The sequence below is a fragment of the Bubalus bubalis genome, chromosome 12 (genome assembly GCF_019923935.1).
Source record: "Bubalus bubalis isolate 160015118507 breed Murrah chromosome 12, NDDB_SH_1, whole genome shotgun sequence".
Classification (NCBI taxonomy): domain Eukaryota; kingdom Metazoa; phylum Chordata; class Mammalia; order Artiodactyla; family Bovidae; genus Bubalus; species Bubalus bubalis.
Window position 1 is genome coordinate 4464457 of NC_059168.1, and position 16019 is coordinate 4480475.

At 41.1% G+C, this 16019-nt stretch overlaps 1 protein-coding gene across 6 annotated transcripts in view; it reads right to left on the reverse strand.

The window, feature by feature from the left end:
• REV1 (REV1 DNA directed polymerase) overlaps positions 1-16019 on the reverse strand; it is a 77868-nt gene that overhangs the window by 30132 nt on the left and 31717 nt on the right. For all 6 annotated transcript variants that reach the window (XM_044925649.2, XM_025260706.3, XM_025260704.3 and 3 more), the window contains exons 5-8: positions 11553-11705; positions 8146-8858; positions 5976-6083; positions 4438-4554 (exon numbers count right to left, since the gene is read on the reverse strand). In XM_044925649.2, coding sequence (XP_044781584.2) covers positions 4438-4554; positions 5976-6083; positions 8146-8858; positions 11553-11705 — 1091 coding nt within the window. The remainder of the gene's footprint in view (positions 1-4437; positions 4555-5975; positions 6084-8145; positions 8859-11552; positions 11706-16019) is intronic.

The window sequence follows — 16019 nt, forward strand, 5'->3', positions numbered from 1 at the left end:
GATCTCCTTTCTATTTATTTCAGAGACATAACATTCCATGAAAAACCAGCCAAGTGAAAAGCACTGCCAGGCAAACAAAGGTTTACAAACAACTCCTCCTGGTCTGACTTCAGTGACCCTCAACACATTTCACCCAACTACGCGACACAGACAAGCAAGTCTGGGTTCCAGCACCCACACACATGAAGCATAAACGCAAATCAAAGTATGAGGACTGGCATATTCACAGGGTCAGATTCCACTTGCATCCAAAATCAGCATAGCATACAATCTGAGCCATGATTTCTGAAACAGCATGACTCCAAAATCACTGCAGATGGTGACTGCAGCCATGATATTAAAAGACGCTTACTCTTTGGAAGGAAAGTTATGACCAACCTAGATAGCATATTGAAAAGCAGAGATGTTACTTTGCCAACAAAGTAATGTCCGTCTAGTCAAGGCTATGGTTTTTCCTGTGGTCATGTATGGATGTGAAAGTTGGACTGTGAAGAAGGCTGAGTGCCAAAGAATTGATGCTTTTGAACTGTGGTGTTGGAGAAGACTCTTGAGAGTCCCTTGGACTGCAAGGAGATCCAACCAGTCCATCCTAAAGGAGATCAGCCCTGGGTGTTCATTGGAAGGAATGATGCTGAAGCTGAAACTCCAGTACTTTGGGCACCTCAGGCAAAGAGTTGAATCACTGGAAATGACTCTGATGTTGGGAAGGATTGGGGGCAGGAGGAGAAGGGGACAACAGAGGATGAGATGGCTGGATGGCGTCACTGACTCGATGGACGTGTCTGAGTGAACTCCGGGAGTTGGTGATGGACAGGGAGGCCTGGCGTGCTGCGATTCATGGGGTCGCAGAGTCGGACATGACTGAGCAGCTGAACTGAACTGAACTGAAGTGAACATATGCTATGCTGCTGCTGCTGCTAAGTTGCTTCAGTCGTGTCCGACTCTGTGCGATCCCTGAGACGGCAGCCCACCAGGCTCCCCCGTTCTGGGATTCTCCAGGCAAGAACACTGGAGTGGGTTGCCATTTCCTTCTCCAATGTGTGAAAGGAAAAGTGAAAGTGAAGTCGCTCAGTCGTGTCCGACCCTCAGCGACCCCATGGACTGCAGCCCACCAGGCTCCTCCGTCCATGGGATTTTCCAGGCGAGAGTACTGCAGTGGGGTGCCATTGCCTTCTCCAGAACATATGCTATACTAGGACAAATTAAAGACAGAATGCAGAGCAGTTGACCCAGTGTCCTGAAGGGGTTTGGAAGGCTAAGTATCAGCTTTAATAGTCCATCATTCTAAGCTGAAAATATGTAAGGATTTCAGGGTTGTTAGTATGACAGTTCTGGAGAAGGCAATGGCACCCCACTCCAGTACTCTTGCCTGGAAAATCCCATGGACGGAGCAGCCTGGTAGGCTGCAGCCCATGGGGTCTCGAAGAGTCAGACATGACTGAGCGACTTCACTTTCACTTTTCACTTTCACGCACTGGAGAAGGAAATGGCAACCCACTCCAGTGTTCTTGCCTGGAGAATCCCAGGGACGGGGGGAGCCACTAGGCTGCCGTCTTTGGGGTCGCACAGAGTCGGACACGACTGAAGCGACTTAGCAGCAGTATGACAGTTCAATAGTGGCTGCTACTAACCCAAAAAAGAAGAGCTGAAGCCTGAATAGCCACAACCAGCTGCCTTTCAAAGCAGCACCCATGAGTTATGCCTTAAGAGCTGGGGAGTCAGGGGACTTCTATTCGAAGGGCTAATTAACCCACCTAAGGGAAAAGTGATGCTGCTGGTGAGAACTGTCCGTGGTCCCTGCTCCCAGCGGCCTGCCTGGGGAGCCTGGCAAAGTTCTCTGCTCTGGGTGGGCTGACCCGGCCCACAGCGCGGCAGGCACAAGGCCTGCACGAGCGGAGGGAGCGGCTTCGCGGGGGGTTCGGGGGAAACGCAGGGACACAGCGTCCTCCCTGGAGGGCGAAGGAGAAGGCTGCTCGCCAAACCCTGACAAACCAGACGGCATATGCAGCGTGCGCAGGGACGGCTGGAGAAAGCAGAGAGGACCCGCATCTGTGAAAAAGAAATGGCTGAGAATAGATCTATGCTAACACAATTTAAAACTTTGGTCGCTCTTAGAATGAACACTGAAGTTGCTGAAGGGATAGGGAACACCTGCATTCTGGAATCTGGGAAGGGAGAATTTCCAAATTCGAGATGGTCAACGAGAAGGCTCACTGCTGAGTACGGCTCAGGAGCAGCTGCAGAGAGGCCTGGGGTGGGGGCCCTGGGCACGCTGGTCTGATCAGACCGAGTCCCTCAATGTGACAAGTAAGAAACTGAGGTCCTATAAAAGGCCAATGATGCTCTTGGCTCTAAGACCTTGCCTAGATGTGTAAGACAAAACATTAGAACTGCATTTTTTCTTAAAGTTCTGGTACAGAAGGCAAAGATTCTAATTCCAAAATTGATCCTCAATGTTTTAAAATTTGGTGTCATTATCTAATTATAGGGCCCAGGGAAAGAAAGATCAAAGAGTAACAAGGAGAGAGGAACAAAAGCACCGGAAGAACAAGTTCCAGGTGTGAGCTTAACTGCACCCCATCTGTAACAAAGGACAGCTACTCACGCTACATGCAGTAGATACTGTTAAGACACTAACAGGTCCACAGTTTAGGACACACATGGGAGTGACTGATGTCCAGTCAGAGAGAGTATAAAACATAAAGTATCGCATTCTCTTTTTCTAGTGACAGGAAAATCCAGTTTTGACAGTTTTCAATGGCAAGTGCAACATCAATACTTCTTCTAATATTTACTTTCTGGTTTACCACTCATACTTAAAGAGGCAGAGAGAATGTGAGCTATACGAGCTTATGAAAATCCAGCAGCTACACCGAGGAAGACAATTAAGTTATTACCAAGGTCAGAATTCTGCTTACAAACTGCTTATGGTCAGATCACTGGTGACAGGAGGAAAGACCCGAGAGGACCAGCTCTCCACGCTGAGGAAGGCTGCTTGCCAAGACCAAACCTCTGGACGCATACTGCGTAACAGGGGCAGACACAAGGTTCCACCCACAGGAGCAGCTCTGAGCATCGGGGCACCAAGAGATGCTATGAGCAGCGTGCACAGGCGTCTTCCCTGTTTAAAGCTCATTCAGAATTTCTTGAGTGCCCAGTGTGACAAGTGCCGTGCATTCTCTTAAGCTACCTGTTTACCAGAATGTTAGATTGCATCTTTAATACCACACAGAAAAGACAAAAAGGAAAACCAACCTACCACAAAACCAAGCTACCAATACTTCAACAACCCATCTTATCAAATACCACAATACAACTAACTCTCAACAAGTTCAGAATACCAACCTCAAATTCTACTCACTTCACATGAAACACTGGAATCTCAAAAACTCTCTTATTTAATGACCAGGAAAAGTTTCAGGAAGTCTGGAGAACACAAGTACACATGAAGCATCAAAACACAGCTATAATTATCCTTTGTATCCATGGCATGATGATCACAACCAGCAAGAAAAATGTAATCCCAAGAAGGTCCTCCGAGACATCTACTGGCATTCCTTTCATCTTAATTTCATCGAGGTCATTTCTAAAATAAGCCCCAGTTTTTGTAACTGAAAACAAAGAACCTGAAATAACTGGGATGAAGTTTAACTGCAAGCCATCCAGACTGCTACATATCTATTTTCTGATTAACACTTTTCTAAAAAATTAATCAAAAAAATTGTATCCACAGACATCCATGAGAAAACTGACCAATGTCAAATAATTACTTAGTAATTACTAAGCAAGTATTTCTCAGGGAAAACTGTGGGGTGGGGGAGGGAGGAGGAGGGCAGAGACATGAAAATCTTAACAGTAATATGATTAGTGTAATTTATTTAATTTTTGCTTATTAACAGCCAAAATTTAAAAGCCAAAGAGGCAAGAAAAAAGTTTTTCGTATGAAATAGGTACAACAAAGATGTGGGGATGCTTGCTGGCATTCATCTTCTCACTCCAGTAAACTAAGACCTTAACTGCTCTTCAGTCCACCGATGCCTACACGTCTTCAGAAAACAAACTTTAGCGTCCTTGCTGGAATCAAGAGCCCTAAACAACAGGTAATTAACTTTCAAGTCTAGAGGTTCCTACAAAATGATGTCCATGATCTTCCTCCCCAAACTAAATCTATACAAAGCAAGCTAATCATGCCTTTTAAACATTCTTCACTCTCTTTCCCAGGAAAGTATCATTATCCAATTCAACAAAGCCTAACTATAAACCACTCATTCGTATTATGTTCAGATTCTGCTTTAATATGTGACTGACACCCTTAAAACCCTTGAATGAAAAACCTAATTGTTTCAACTCTGCTTTTATTTCTGTAACAACAGAACCAAAGCAAAATGCAGAAGTCTTCGACAGGTGCACTAGGACTTCACAGCTTGTTATCTGTACCTGCTTTGCCTCTCAGGATCTTATTCTGATAATACTGCCATTCCAACTGGGGGTTAGCGCCAGGACGCAGAGGGGCCCTGCCGGTGCCCCTGTTACTTGTAACAGCCACTGGTTTTCCTGTAAGAAGAGTACAGTTAGTTTTAAATCTAAGCACAGGAACGTTAACAACAGTAAAAAACATGTAATGGAAAATTTTTCAGAAGACATAAAAAAATATGACATTTTTCTTTAGCTTTATTCAGGCATTAGTCCCTAATGGAGCCAGGAGCTTTAAAGATTATCAACTGCTATGCAAAAGTCATCTAAGTGTCTTTGCTCCCCCCAAAGTAAACTACTCATGACAATTTTGATGCATTTATTCAACTTAAAAGCAACACTATCATAGCTTCTCGTTGTCTCTGTGGTTTCTTAAAGTAGAAAACAGGCAACAGAGAACCTCAATTCAGAGTGGCAGGGTGAGGAGAGAAAGAAAAGCTGTCTAGGCTTTTTATAATTCTGGTATCAAAAAAGTAAGGTAACATCTAAGCTAATCTTTATTTTTACAGCAAGAAAAAAAACTAATCAAATATATATGCAGAGGAATCACAACCTGACCTACTACAGAATCAAAGGTGAGTATATATAGTCATGAAATTTTTGGTTTAGTTACAAAATCTTTCACACACCATTTCTTTGCATGCGTATGTGTCAGAAGATAGCTCTAACTCTGTAAACCAACACATGGATAATTCATGGATTTTTTGTGTATGTGTGTGTATAAAAATATATTTCACTAAATGCATTAGTGAGGACAAAGAAAAAAATGCATCAAAAAGCCAGTCATGGGCTAAAATCAACTCTTTACAATCTAAACACCCCTATCAGAGCTGAAGCAGCAACTACCTGTGATAAAAATAAAGCCCTATTATTATCCCCAGCAGCTTCTGTGCTTCCCTTACACTCTCGGAAGAAATACTCACTCTCGGAAGAAAAGGCTATTAGTTATCTCTTTCAGATCTAAACTTCTGAAAAATCCAGAATAAATATTTTCAAAAGTACTGACAGGTCACAAATACCTAAAATTTCCATTAAAACAAAGACTGCACGGAGGACAACACGTTTTAACAACGCTCAATAATACAAAATTACTCTACACCCAAAACCTTAGAATGCCTCCACAGATGGCTCATTCAAGAGGAAGGATAGTGACCCAAGTCGCAAAGACATATGCTACCATAAAATTTCCATTTATTGACAAAAAATAATAACTATAGATAAAAACATAGAAAATGCCCAAAGCAGGTCCTTAATCTTAATGATAGATCCTTCAAATGAAGAGTATTCTTCCCTAAAGGCCTGATCTCTACAGGGAGGAAAAATCTTTTTTCTAATTTCCCTCAATCTTTCTTAATTATGGAGTCCAGAAAAACTGGAAGCAGTAACTGATTTTGCCAAGGAAAATCAGAATGAATATTTCTTAAAGAGTATTTTGTGATCCCTTAGAATATATATTTGTAACAACATATCAATTTTCTTAATACATAAACAAGAATACAGACCTTTGAGATCTGGTCTATTTCGTATACCCACTGATACAAAGAAGCAATCCATATCAACATGCATTATACAGCTCTGATGTCTGGGTGAACTCAATACTGACATAGTTCCTAGAAGGAAAAAAAGAACGTTCAAACCCCAAACTAACCAATACTTTAAAAAAAATCAGGTCTAGTTAACTTTAGAAATTATATTCTTAAATGCTTACAAGCAGAATGAAGTTTTTAAAAAAATACAGATTCTATAGTAGATTATTTATATCACCTCAAGAGAAATCAAAGTTCAGTTTCTTTGGCTCTAAAAATAATGCAGAGATACAAATTTAGTTTCCAAACATCATGTTTCCTAGTCTACATTCTAACAAATCTCTCAATCTGTCTAAATGCTTATCTCAAAGTTACTCCTGTGTGCTGAATGGTATATAAAAATGTACAAAGTGTGTTCACATATTTAGTCCCAGGGAGCTAAGCACTTTAGAGGACAGCTACTCCACGTGGTAACAGCATTCCTCGATAGGACGGCCATACACACTGCTACTGTTACCAGTGCTGGGCAGTAGGTGTCAGGCACTGCTGGAAGAGCTTTACATGGATTCATTTAAATCCTTACAACCACACTATGAAAGAGATAATAAGCTTATTATCCCCATTTTGCAGAATAATAACTTCAGTCACACAGCCAGTAGGAGGCTGAGCTGGTCCCAGGCCGTCTGATTTCAGAGCCCACAGGCCACCACCCTTGTAAAAAGCGATGATCTCACAAAGGAATTTTCCTCTGATAGATTTAAGAACAATAGTACTGAGGTTAGTCTTCGTAACAGGCTTCTAAAAACTTACAGTTACTACCCAAAAGGTTGAGACAACTCTATTTACCAGACCGTGACTATGAGCACCTTTCCCTTGTTCCCACTAAGGGCACAGCGCTGGCCCTGCTCCTACCACCTCCTGGACCATCACTCGCCAGCCAACGGGAGACAGACGCAGGGAGTGAACTCACACGCTGCTTTCTGAGAATGGCGCAGCTAGGCGACGCGCGGCTGCCTGACTCCAAAGCCAGGGGCTTGCCTGCTGCTCTCCCTGTTACCTCAAGAAATAACTTATAGATCTTAATTATAATCCTGCTGTATAAAACTATTATATAAACATAATGTAAACAACTCAAAATAATGGTTTTAAAGATTCAAGTCATATGGAAGGCATATATGAAATGCCCACCGAATGCTTTCATACAATATAAAAATCTCTCATCTTGGAAAATTCCCACTCATGGAAATGATTCATAATTACTCTTTGAAGCTTTCTAAATTAAATGACCTTTAGGTAACAAGACCAAGGCATGATATAAGGAAAATCTAATACCTATAACCATTATTTTGAACTATTTTATAAATAACAAAAAGCATTTGGAAAAACTAAACACAGCAAACCATAACAAGAAACCCACATGTAGAGGCTCTACCAGTCTGGGAGACGTGAGCTTCTCTGTGCACCTGTTTCCACAGCTATAAACTGAAGGGCAACGGCAGTTCATCTTCAGGGAGGAACCATGTAAGCCATAAAAAGCAACGAAAGCCTCAAACTAGACACCAATTTATATTGACAGGCACAGAAATACAGCCTGTTACTGTTGGGTTTGTTCTGATGACAAGAGAAATATTGAAATACAAAACACAATTAGCCAATCTACTTATGTGAAAATACTTAACCTCACTAAAAGCGAACCACTATGATTACAACAGCTATTATGTCAAAGTCACTTAATGACTGAAAAATTATTATGACGCAAGCTTTTAAAAATTAACAGTTCCTCTTACCAAACCATTTTTACAGGAGATTAAGCACTGAATATAAACTATACTATATTTTACAGTTCAAAACTTCAACAACTGATAAAGTCTACAGGAAGAATGAATGCTCAGAACCCCAACCTTGGGCCTATTCAAATTACTTAAAAGATTTTTAGTTAGCCACATTCAAAACTAATTTTGTAAAAAATACTTTAGTAAGAAAGCTTTTTATCATCTGTTATACTTACTGTTACTTACAAAACCCGACACTCCTCAAGACTTCCACGTTACAAGAGCTTAGTACTGACCAGAACCCCAGTGACAGATTAAGAACAAAATGGTAAGCATGACTGTTCTTAAGAAAACGATTGTAGTTGAGTATCTACCTGTGTCAGTTACAACAAGTGCGGACCTGCCTGCTTTCATTTTTTTTAACTTTTCCCTTCCTGGAAAGATACCACTACTCTGTTTCTGCAGCGCACTGACAAACTCAGTCAGTTCCCACTTCCACGCGGATATGTGATGCAGTCTCGACCGGGAGTAGAAGTCCGAGATGAAGTTGAAGTCCGAGGGTCTGGGTGGCCCCGAGGGCCGCCCCCTGCTTGGGGAAGGTACTGAAGAAGTGCTCTTTGTGCTTGAAGGCCCCTGAACGGTGGAGTGGTGAGCACCGTTGACTCGAGGGTTACTGTGCAAAGGCGGCGAGGAGAAGGGCTTAGTTCTGTGTGGATCCCGCAGAGCGTCCGCGCTGCAGGCGCTCTGCTGGGCCAGCTGCACGGTGCAGTCTCTGAAGGCGCCGCGGCTCCCCTCGGCCCCCGCGGCCTCCTCCTGGGCAGGCTCTGGGGACAGCCTGCTGGCGACACCACTGCCCGGGGGCGCCAAGCAGCCCACGCTTTCTAAGGCACCGTGAGAGCTGTGGGCGTGCCCATTACAAAGGGCACGGCCACCTCTGGGATGCGGAATTCCATTCTGTTTCCTTCCTGGGAAGACAGGCTCCAGCCCCACAAAATCAAAGTCATTATCTGCAGCTTCTTCATTCCAGTTGTTCACTCCATTGACTCTGACTTCACTTTCCGTTTCAATTTTCTTAATTATGTGATTTCTAAAGCAGGAAAAGAAAAAATTTTTGTTTAAATGAATAGTGTTGGACTTTCAAGCTGAAACAATTTTTCATGTAAACTCTCTTACTGATATACACTTTAATATCACCCCGCCCGAATCTGAAAGATTAAACCACGACTTGAATTACTGCTCTTCCAACAGAAGATAATTCTTTTCTAAACTGAAGGAGCAAGGTACTAGGAAAATTCTAGCACATTAACAGCCTTTTAGGTTTTGTTTCCTTTTTAAAATTTCAGACACTCCCAAAGAAGAAATAGAATGGGATCATCTGAGATTGAAGAAAAAACCCAAAAAACAATTTTCAATTATTTTCCCATTAAAAATCATCTATTGGTATAAGCTTTAAACACCCAGACTGAGGCACAGTGCCTGGCATACATTAGTAGTCAAGCATTTGCTCAATTAATACAATATGAATAATTCCTGTAAAAATGGGTAAGAAACCTCATGTGAATTCTAAGTGCTATGTTTATTTTCAGTTTTTTATGTAAGGTACTGTTCAACACATTAAATTCAATACTGCCGCCCTCCTGAGGCTGGTTACTTTCCCTCAGGAAACAACCAACAGACTGTATTCATTAATCCATTAAAAGGGTCAACTGATGTAGATAAAAAGTAAAAAAAAGAAAAAGTCAATGTGTAAGGTTAATTCAATGAAATTTATATCCAGAAAAATGCGGATGTTTGCCCTATTGACAGGGAATTAGTGTTTCCTTTCTAAGAAATGCATTATGTAGATGCCACGATGGTAGGTCCAAGGCGGTCTGGACCCAGTGTCCTGATGACAGGTTTATCAATGCAAGAACTATGATAAACGCTACACTAAATTCCATCGCTCCTCCAATGATTCCCGGTAATGCTCTGTAATTAAAAATTCATTTGTATTCAAAAGAATCATCTAAGTAACAAAAACAGGAGTCTGAAATACAAAGCCGTAATTCACTCTTCTTAGGAAGGTCCACAGCGTTTGCCCAGTTTCAGTTCAGGCTCCAGATGAGGGCACGCACAGCACCAAGGCACAGGTTAGACTGCCACCCCATTAACAGGTTTAATCTCAAGTTCCTCCTCCTAATACCAACTGAGTCTATTATTAATGACAGAATGACTACACAGGAAAACCACACATGACCTGGATCCAAACATCACCTCCCATTTCTGGGTTGGCTCTGGCTGATCAGCTTGTGGAATCTGACTGCCAACTCTGGGTAGGTCAAAGCCTCGCAAGTAAGCACACCACAGAGAGAAACAGAAAACCAACCAGAAACGATTAAGAGACGAAGGAAAGAAAACCTAACGCGATCTAAGACAGAGAAAGTCTGGCCCTTGAGACAAAGAGCAAGGGAGCAAAAAGCGGCATGAAGGAGCTTCAAAAAAGTTTATAAAATGCGCTGAACATGCCAGAAAATAAAGATCAAGAAAGAAACAAAACTGCAATCAGAAAAGCCTTAGATCTAGTTTTCTGTGTTATAAATACTAAGACTTTAAATGAATACTAGCAACACATGCAATAGAAATGCACACACTGGCAATAGAACACTGCTCACGGCCCTCCTTCTGCACTATGGTGTTCCAGCCTAGGCAACCGGACATCTAAAGAGGCTGGACTGGAAACACACCACAGGTGGGTAATATATTCACTAGGCAACAACATAAATGGATCAATAATTACAATCTAATAGGCAAATTCTTCCTAAAATCGACACAGAGAAGAATTTCAAAACACACACACATAGATATTTTCCTTTATTAGTGGAGTAAGAAAAAAATAGATGAAGCTGTGCATTCACAAAGTTTTCTGATATTGCCTGTACACACTGATGGTACAAAAAAAAACAAAATTAGAAGTTTTAGGTAACATGAAAAACAACTTATGTAAGTGAATACAGTTAAAGAACAAACGCCAGCAAAGCTACAGAAGGTAGTGGCACTGGATCCCCCAGTGCAATTAAGACTCCTGGTCTTTTGGAAAAAACATATCCAACTCCCAAAGCAAGCAATTTAATAAATAAGGAGAAGGCTCATGACAATGAGTCATGATGATAAACCACCTGATATATAAGTTAACGCAACATACCAATTAACTGTGGAGCCAATTTACCTAGGGTTACTGCAATTAAAGCTTAAATCAAAATATTTTTAAAACCAGACACATGGAATAAGGCCTAGATTCATCTCTAATTCTATAACCTTGAGGGTCATCAACTAAATTTTCACCAACATAAAGTATTTATGTTTTTATATTGTTACTGACTTAGAATTTTTCAAAAATAACCTGGAAATGTTAACATTCTCATTGTCTACCTTTCTGCGCAACAGCACACAACAAATGCACAGTGGCGCGGTCCCGCCTTTGAGAAGGTAACATTCTGCAGCAAAGCACTCGCGCCAAAAACTATCACTGCCACGACAATCCATGAGAAAGTTTAATTCTAGTCACTTAACAGCCAATGCTTTAACATGGAAATCTAACGTGAGTGGAAAAGTTTTGTTTACATTTTATTTATGAAACTGTCGTGATAAAAATAATGTTTAGGTAAGACACCCACCCCTATAGTTCACCAGGATTAATACAGATGAATAGCCAGGTTTGACGTGTGTTTCTATCTTGAGTAGAGCAGGGGCCATGCACACTCTAAACCCCAGCTCCGCGGTCGCCCCAACCACACGCACTTACACCCTGTCGTTGAGCTGCTTGGTGATGCTGCTGGGACCGGGGAGCGGGTCCTCAGGTTTGCACACAGGATTAAAGTTGAGACTCTTTTGCACAGAGGATGGCTTGCTGTACAGCTGATACGGAATGCAGGACAGGAGTCGTCCAGCTTTGATGCTAAAACGAAAAAGTCAGAGCAATTTAAGAGTTTAATACCAGGGGTACACGAGCTTCACAGAAAATCAATGTTCTCAATAACAGGAGTATTCCACCACCACCATGTCATTGCCCTTTCTAGTTTATTCCTTCCTCCTTTGTTTTAGTGGTCCTAATACAAGATAATTTTAGTTAAACATGAAGAGACGTGTCTGAAATTTTAAAAACTAGTGGCCAACAATCTCACATTGAGGAGGGGAAAACTAGAGAATAGGATGAGAAAAGTTTAAACACAGAGCTGGACTAGTCAATATTTTAATAATCATGACTTTAATATTAACCACAATCTTTCCCCACAATCGCTACAGATGGTGACTGCAGCCATGAATTAAAAGATACCTGCTCCTTGGAAGAAAAGTTTTGACAAACCTAGACTTCATATTAAAAAGCAGAGACATTACTTCGCCGACAAAGGTTCATATAGTAAAAGCTATGGTTTTTCCAGTAGTCAGGTATGGATGTGAGAGATGAACCATAAAGAAGGCTGAATGCCGATGAACTGATGCTTTTGAGCTGTGGTGTTGCAGAAGACTCTTGAGAGTCCCTTGGACTGCAAGATCAACCCAGTCAAACCTAAAAGAAATCAATCCTGAATATTCATTAGAAAGACTGATGTTGAAGCTCCAATACTTTGGCCACCTGATGAGAAGAGGTGACTCATTAGAAAAGACAGCCGACTCATTAGAAAAGACCCTGATATCAGCTGGGAAAGAGTGAAGGCAGAAGAAGGGGACAACAGAGATCATGAGATGGCTGGGTGGAATCACCGACTCAATGGACATGAGTTTGAGCAAACTCCAGGAGATGGTGAAGGGCAGGGAAGCCTGACATGATGTGGTCCATGGGGTCGCAAGGAGTTAGACTCGACGGAGCGACTGAACAACAACAACAACAATCTTTCTCCAGTTCACATACAATCATCGAGGTTTTCTCAACCTATCTCACATGTCGTTTCCCCAGAATAACAGGACTGGATGAGGATCCCCAATTTCTAAGATTCACATCAGGTCTATTACATGTGAAAGCCTGTAATGTGAAGCATAAAATAACCTCAACTTTAAGAGAAGTAAGTAATTTATACTATTTTATATGTATAAATGTGATAGAGACAAGGCCACTAGAAGACAGGAACTAACAGAAGTTATCATATACATCTATGTATCCTCTTCCAAACATTCACTAGCTACATATCAAACATCACTGAGATAAATCAGGGGGCATGAGTAGTATAATACTAGACAGTCCTGGCCCACTAACAGACACTCCCAAACACCTATTATAACTAAGAGCTAAAACCAAGTTCATGAAACTGAAATTTGCTTTCTAATAAACTGAGTTACATATGGTTACTGTGTCTTTAAATATATCATTTTCAATTCAAAATTGAAACTTTTGAAAGCATGTGTGGCTTTAAACCTAAACTATATATTAAGAAAGCCACCCTTCAGTTAATTAGGAAAAAATGAATAAAGAGTAAAATACTTTTCTTATTATCTGACAAATTCAAAAGTTTTGACGTTTTCCTCAAAAGGCATGCTACAAAACTTAAAGTGTAAGAAATTACTGAACTGACTTAAACAAACAAACCAATTCAAAATATGAGTCAACAACTGTGAATACTGAAAAACGTATGATGATATCCTAAAAATGGAAATATAGCATGTTGCAAACTAAGTTCTTTTTGTAATTATAGCAGTATATAATCCCGCTGAAACACCTTCAGCTTTAGGTAGCATTACTAAACATGCTGAAGCACTAAATCACGACAGTGGAGAACGTCACTACTGACAGCACACTTCAACCCTCATTTACTAAAGAAACTACCATCAGGCTCGAGTCAGTTTTTATCAAGACGACACAGCGGAGACGGCAACGGTGCCCGGTGTGCCAGGGGCACACCAGAAGGAAGACCCAAGTGCAGCAAAGCCAGGACAGGCCCCGCGGTCGTGCTGGCTTCTCCCAGCCTCCTGGCAGAGTGCTGGCTGACCAGACTCGAGGGGCTCTCTGTGGTCAACACTGACCGCACACGACCCCTGTGAAGACTGAGGTCACTGGCGGAACCTAAGGCTCTCAGCCCATGGAGACTGATCAGAGAGCCAAGTTTAATACTGCAGGTTTCACCAGACCTCCTCAGAGATGCCTAGCAAAAGCAACTAAAGCCCAGCGCATCACCATCTTGTTAGACAAGGAATTTTTAAAATTTCAAACCCAAACCACTACACATACATTGTACATTCCTAACTGTCATGACTTATCCATCTGTCCAGCTACAGACATGGCAAAAGCATTATCTGAAGGTATGTTTTTAAAAGATCTTCTTTTAAGAAATCTCTCAGGGATTAACTTGTAACATTGTCTAATTTCACTGCTTATCCTAAGCACAAAGGAACTGTATATGTTCTACTATTTTTAAGAAAAAAAAAAGCTGAATACCAAATATCAAAATCCAGATTTCAAGATCAAAAGGAGTTTCACTTTACCAAAAGATATTACTACATGATTTCTTTAAACAGTGGACTTCCTTCATACACTGAAAATAGACTCTGGTATATATGAAAAATATGTGTGTATATATTATATAATATATATATTCTATTCACTGTATCAGACACATATTCACTGATGTGAAATATTTACTTACTCTGGGGACTCTTACCTCTCGGTTTGTCCTCTAGCCCCAGAAAACTTATCTCTAAAGTAGAACCTTGCTTCTAACACTCCTCTAAATCATTTCCTATGCTGACACAATGAATTTACACTGACAGTTATAACCAGAATCTGGAAAATTTTGTAGAAATCAAGATATGAAAGTCACGACGTTGATTTCCATTCCAAACTCTGTAGTATCACTGTAGCAATACTATCTTCTTTAGATGATGCAATTCTGCTCATCAAATGTCATATGGCTCCAGTCAACGTCCCAGTCATTCTCTATGAGAAAACCCCTAACACCGTGTATTCACCTGCCCATCCAATTCAGGCATGTTTTCTTCCTCATTCAAAAGTGAATTTAAGACAAGAAAGGACTGAATTATGGGCTAAGGAAAAACCGAACTGTTTTTGCATTATATTCTACCACTAAACAAAAATTCTTCATTCATTCAACATTAAAATTGCCTTTGTCCCTACCTCTCTGATCACCTAAGCTTTCCAACCACTCACAAAGATTGTACAAGCTCAGAAAAGGAAATAACAGGTAAGAACACATATATATAACTTGTTGTCCTTTATCCTACAGGGCCCAAACTGCTTTTTATTTTTCACTACAAATACTGAGAGTTAAACTATTCATAGTCATTCTTTAGCTCCTGAAAACCAAGAATATATTTTCTTATAAATATTATCTACAACATGGGGTGGGGGGGGGGACTGAAATGTGTGTACTGAGTAGTTGGCCAAGTAAAAATAATTTGAGAAGAATTCTGTAGTGTTGTGAGAGAAAAAAGTAAATACTCAAGATAAATTTTTTTTAAACGCAAATCTAGACCAGAAACAAGAATCATGCATACTTTCTATTAAGAATTGATGCAAGACACAAAAACGTAAGGGGAAAATCATGAGATAAAATTGTAGTCAACTTATATTTGATATGAATAAGCACTTTAATAATTACGTGGAGTGTAATTAGAAACAGTTTTATTCCATGTGAAGTGTGAGGGCTTCACGGCACTGCAGTTATGTGACAGACACGAGCATGTGAAGCTCAGGAAGGAAGGGCGCACTGACTGGGAGAAGACCCTGTGGGCTGGCGTGAACGGGAACCTCTCTCCTCGCGGCCCAGCCTGGGAGAACCAGGCTCTCTTGCCATGGGAGACTCAACGCAAAACGGACGACGAGAACAGAACAGACTTGGAGTAGCACGGCACCACGGTTTCTACTGTGCTCTGCCCTGATGAGCCAGAGGGGTGGCCAGAGTGGCTTCCGTAACTACTTCACACTCCAAATTTCCACATCAAATTGTCTGCAGAAAGGGATTAACAAAAATGTGAAAATCACAAACTCATACTATACCATATACAACCGTAAGATTCATAAGACAAAGCCTTCAGTTACAGAACTCAGAACTTAAACTAATGCACACAGGCTTCTCATTACAGGACTCCCCTGCCTCTTGGAAGTCGTGACCTCGTAAACATGCCTGTATTAACTCGGGTTTAATGGCACCTACACAGGCACCAGGGAATTTGAATCAAAGCAATCTGCACACTTAGAAGTGTTAGTCACTTTTCAAACTGCTCAAACCCCAAACAGGAAAACCAATTATAGAAGAGAATA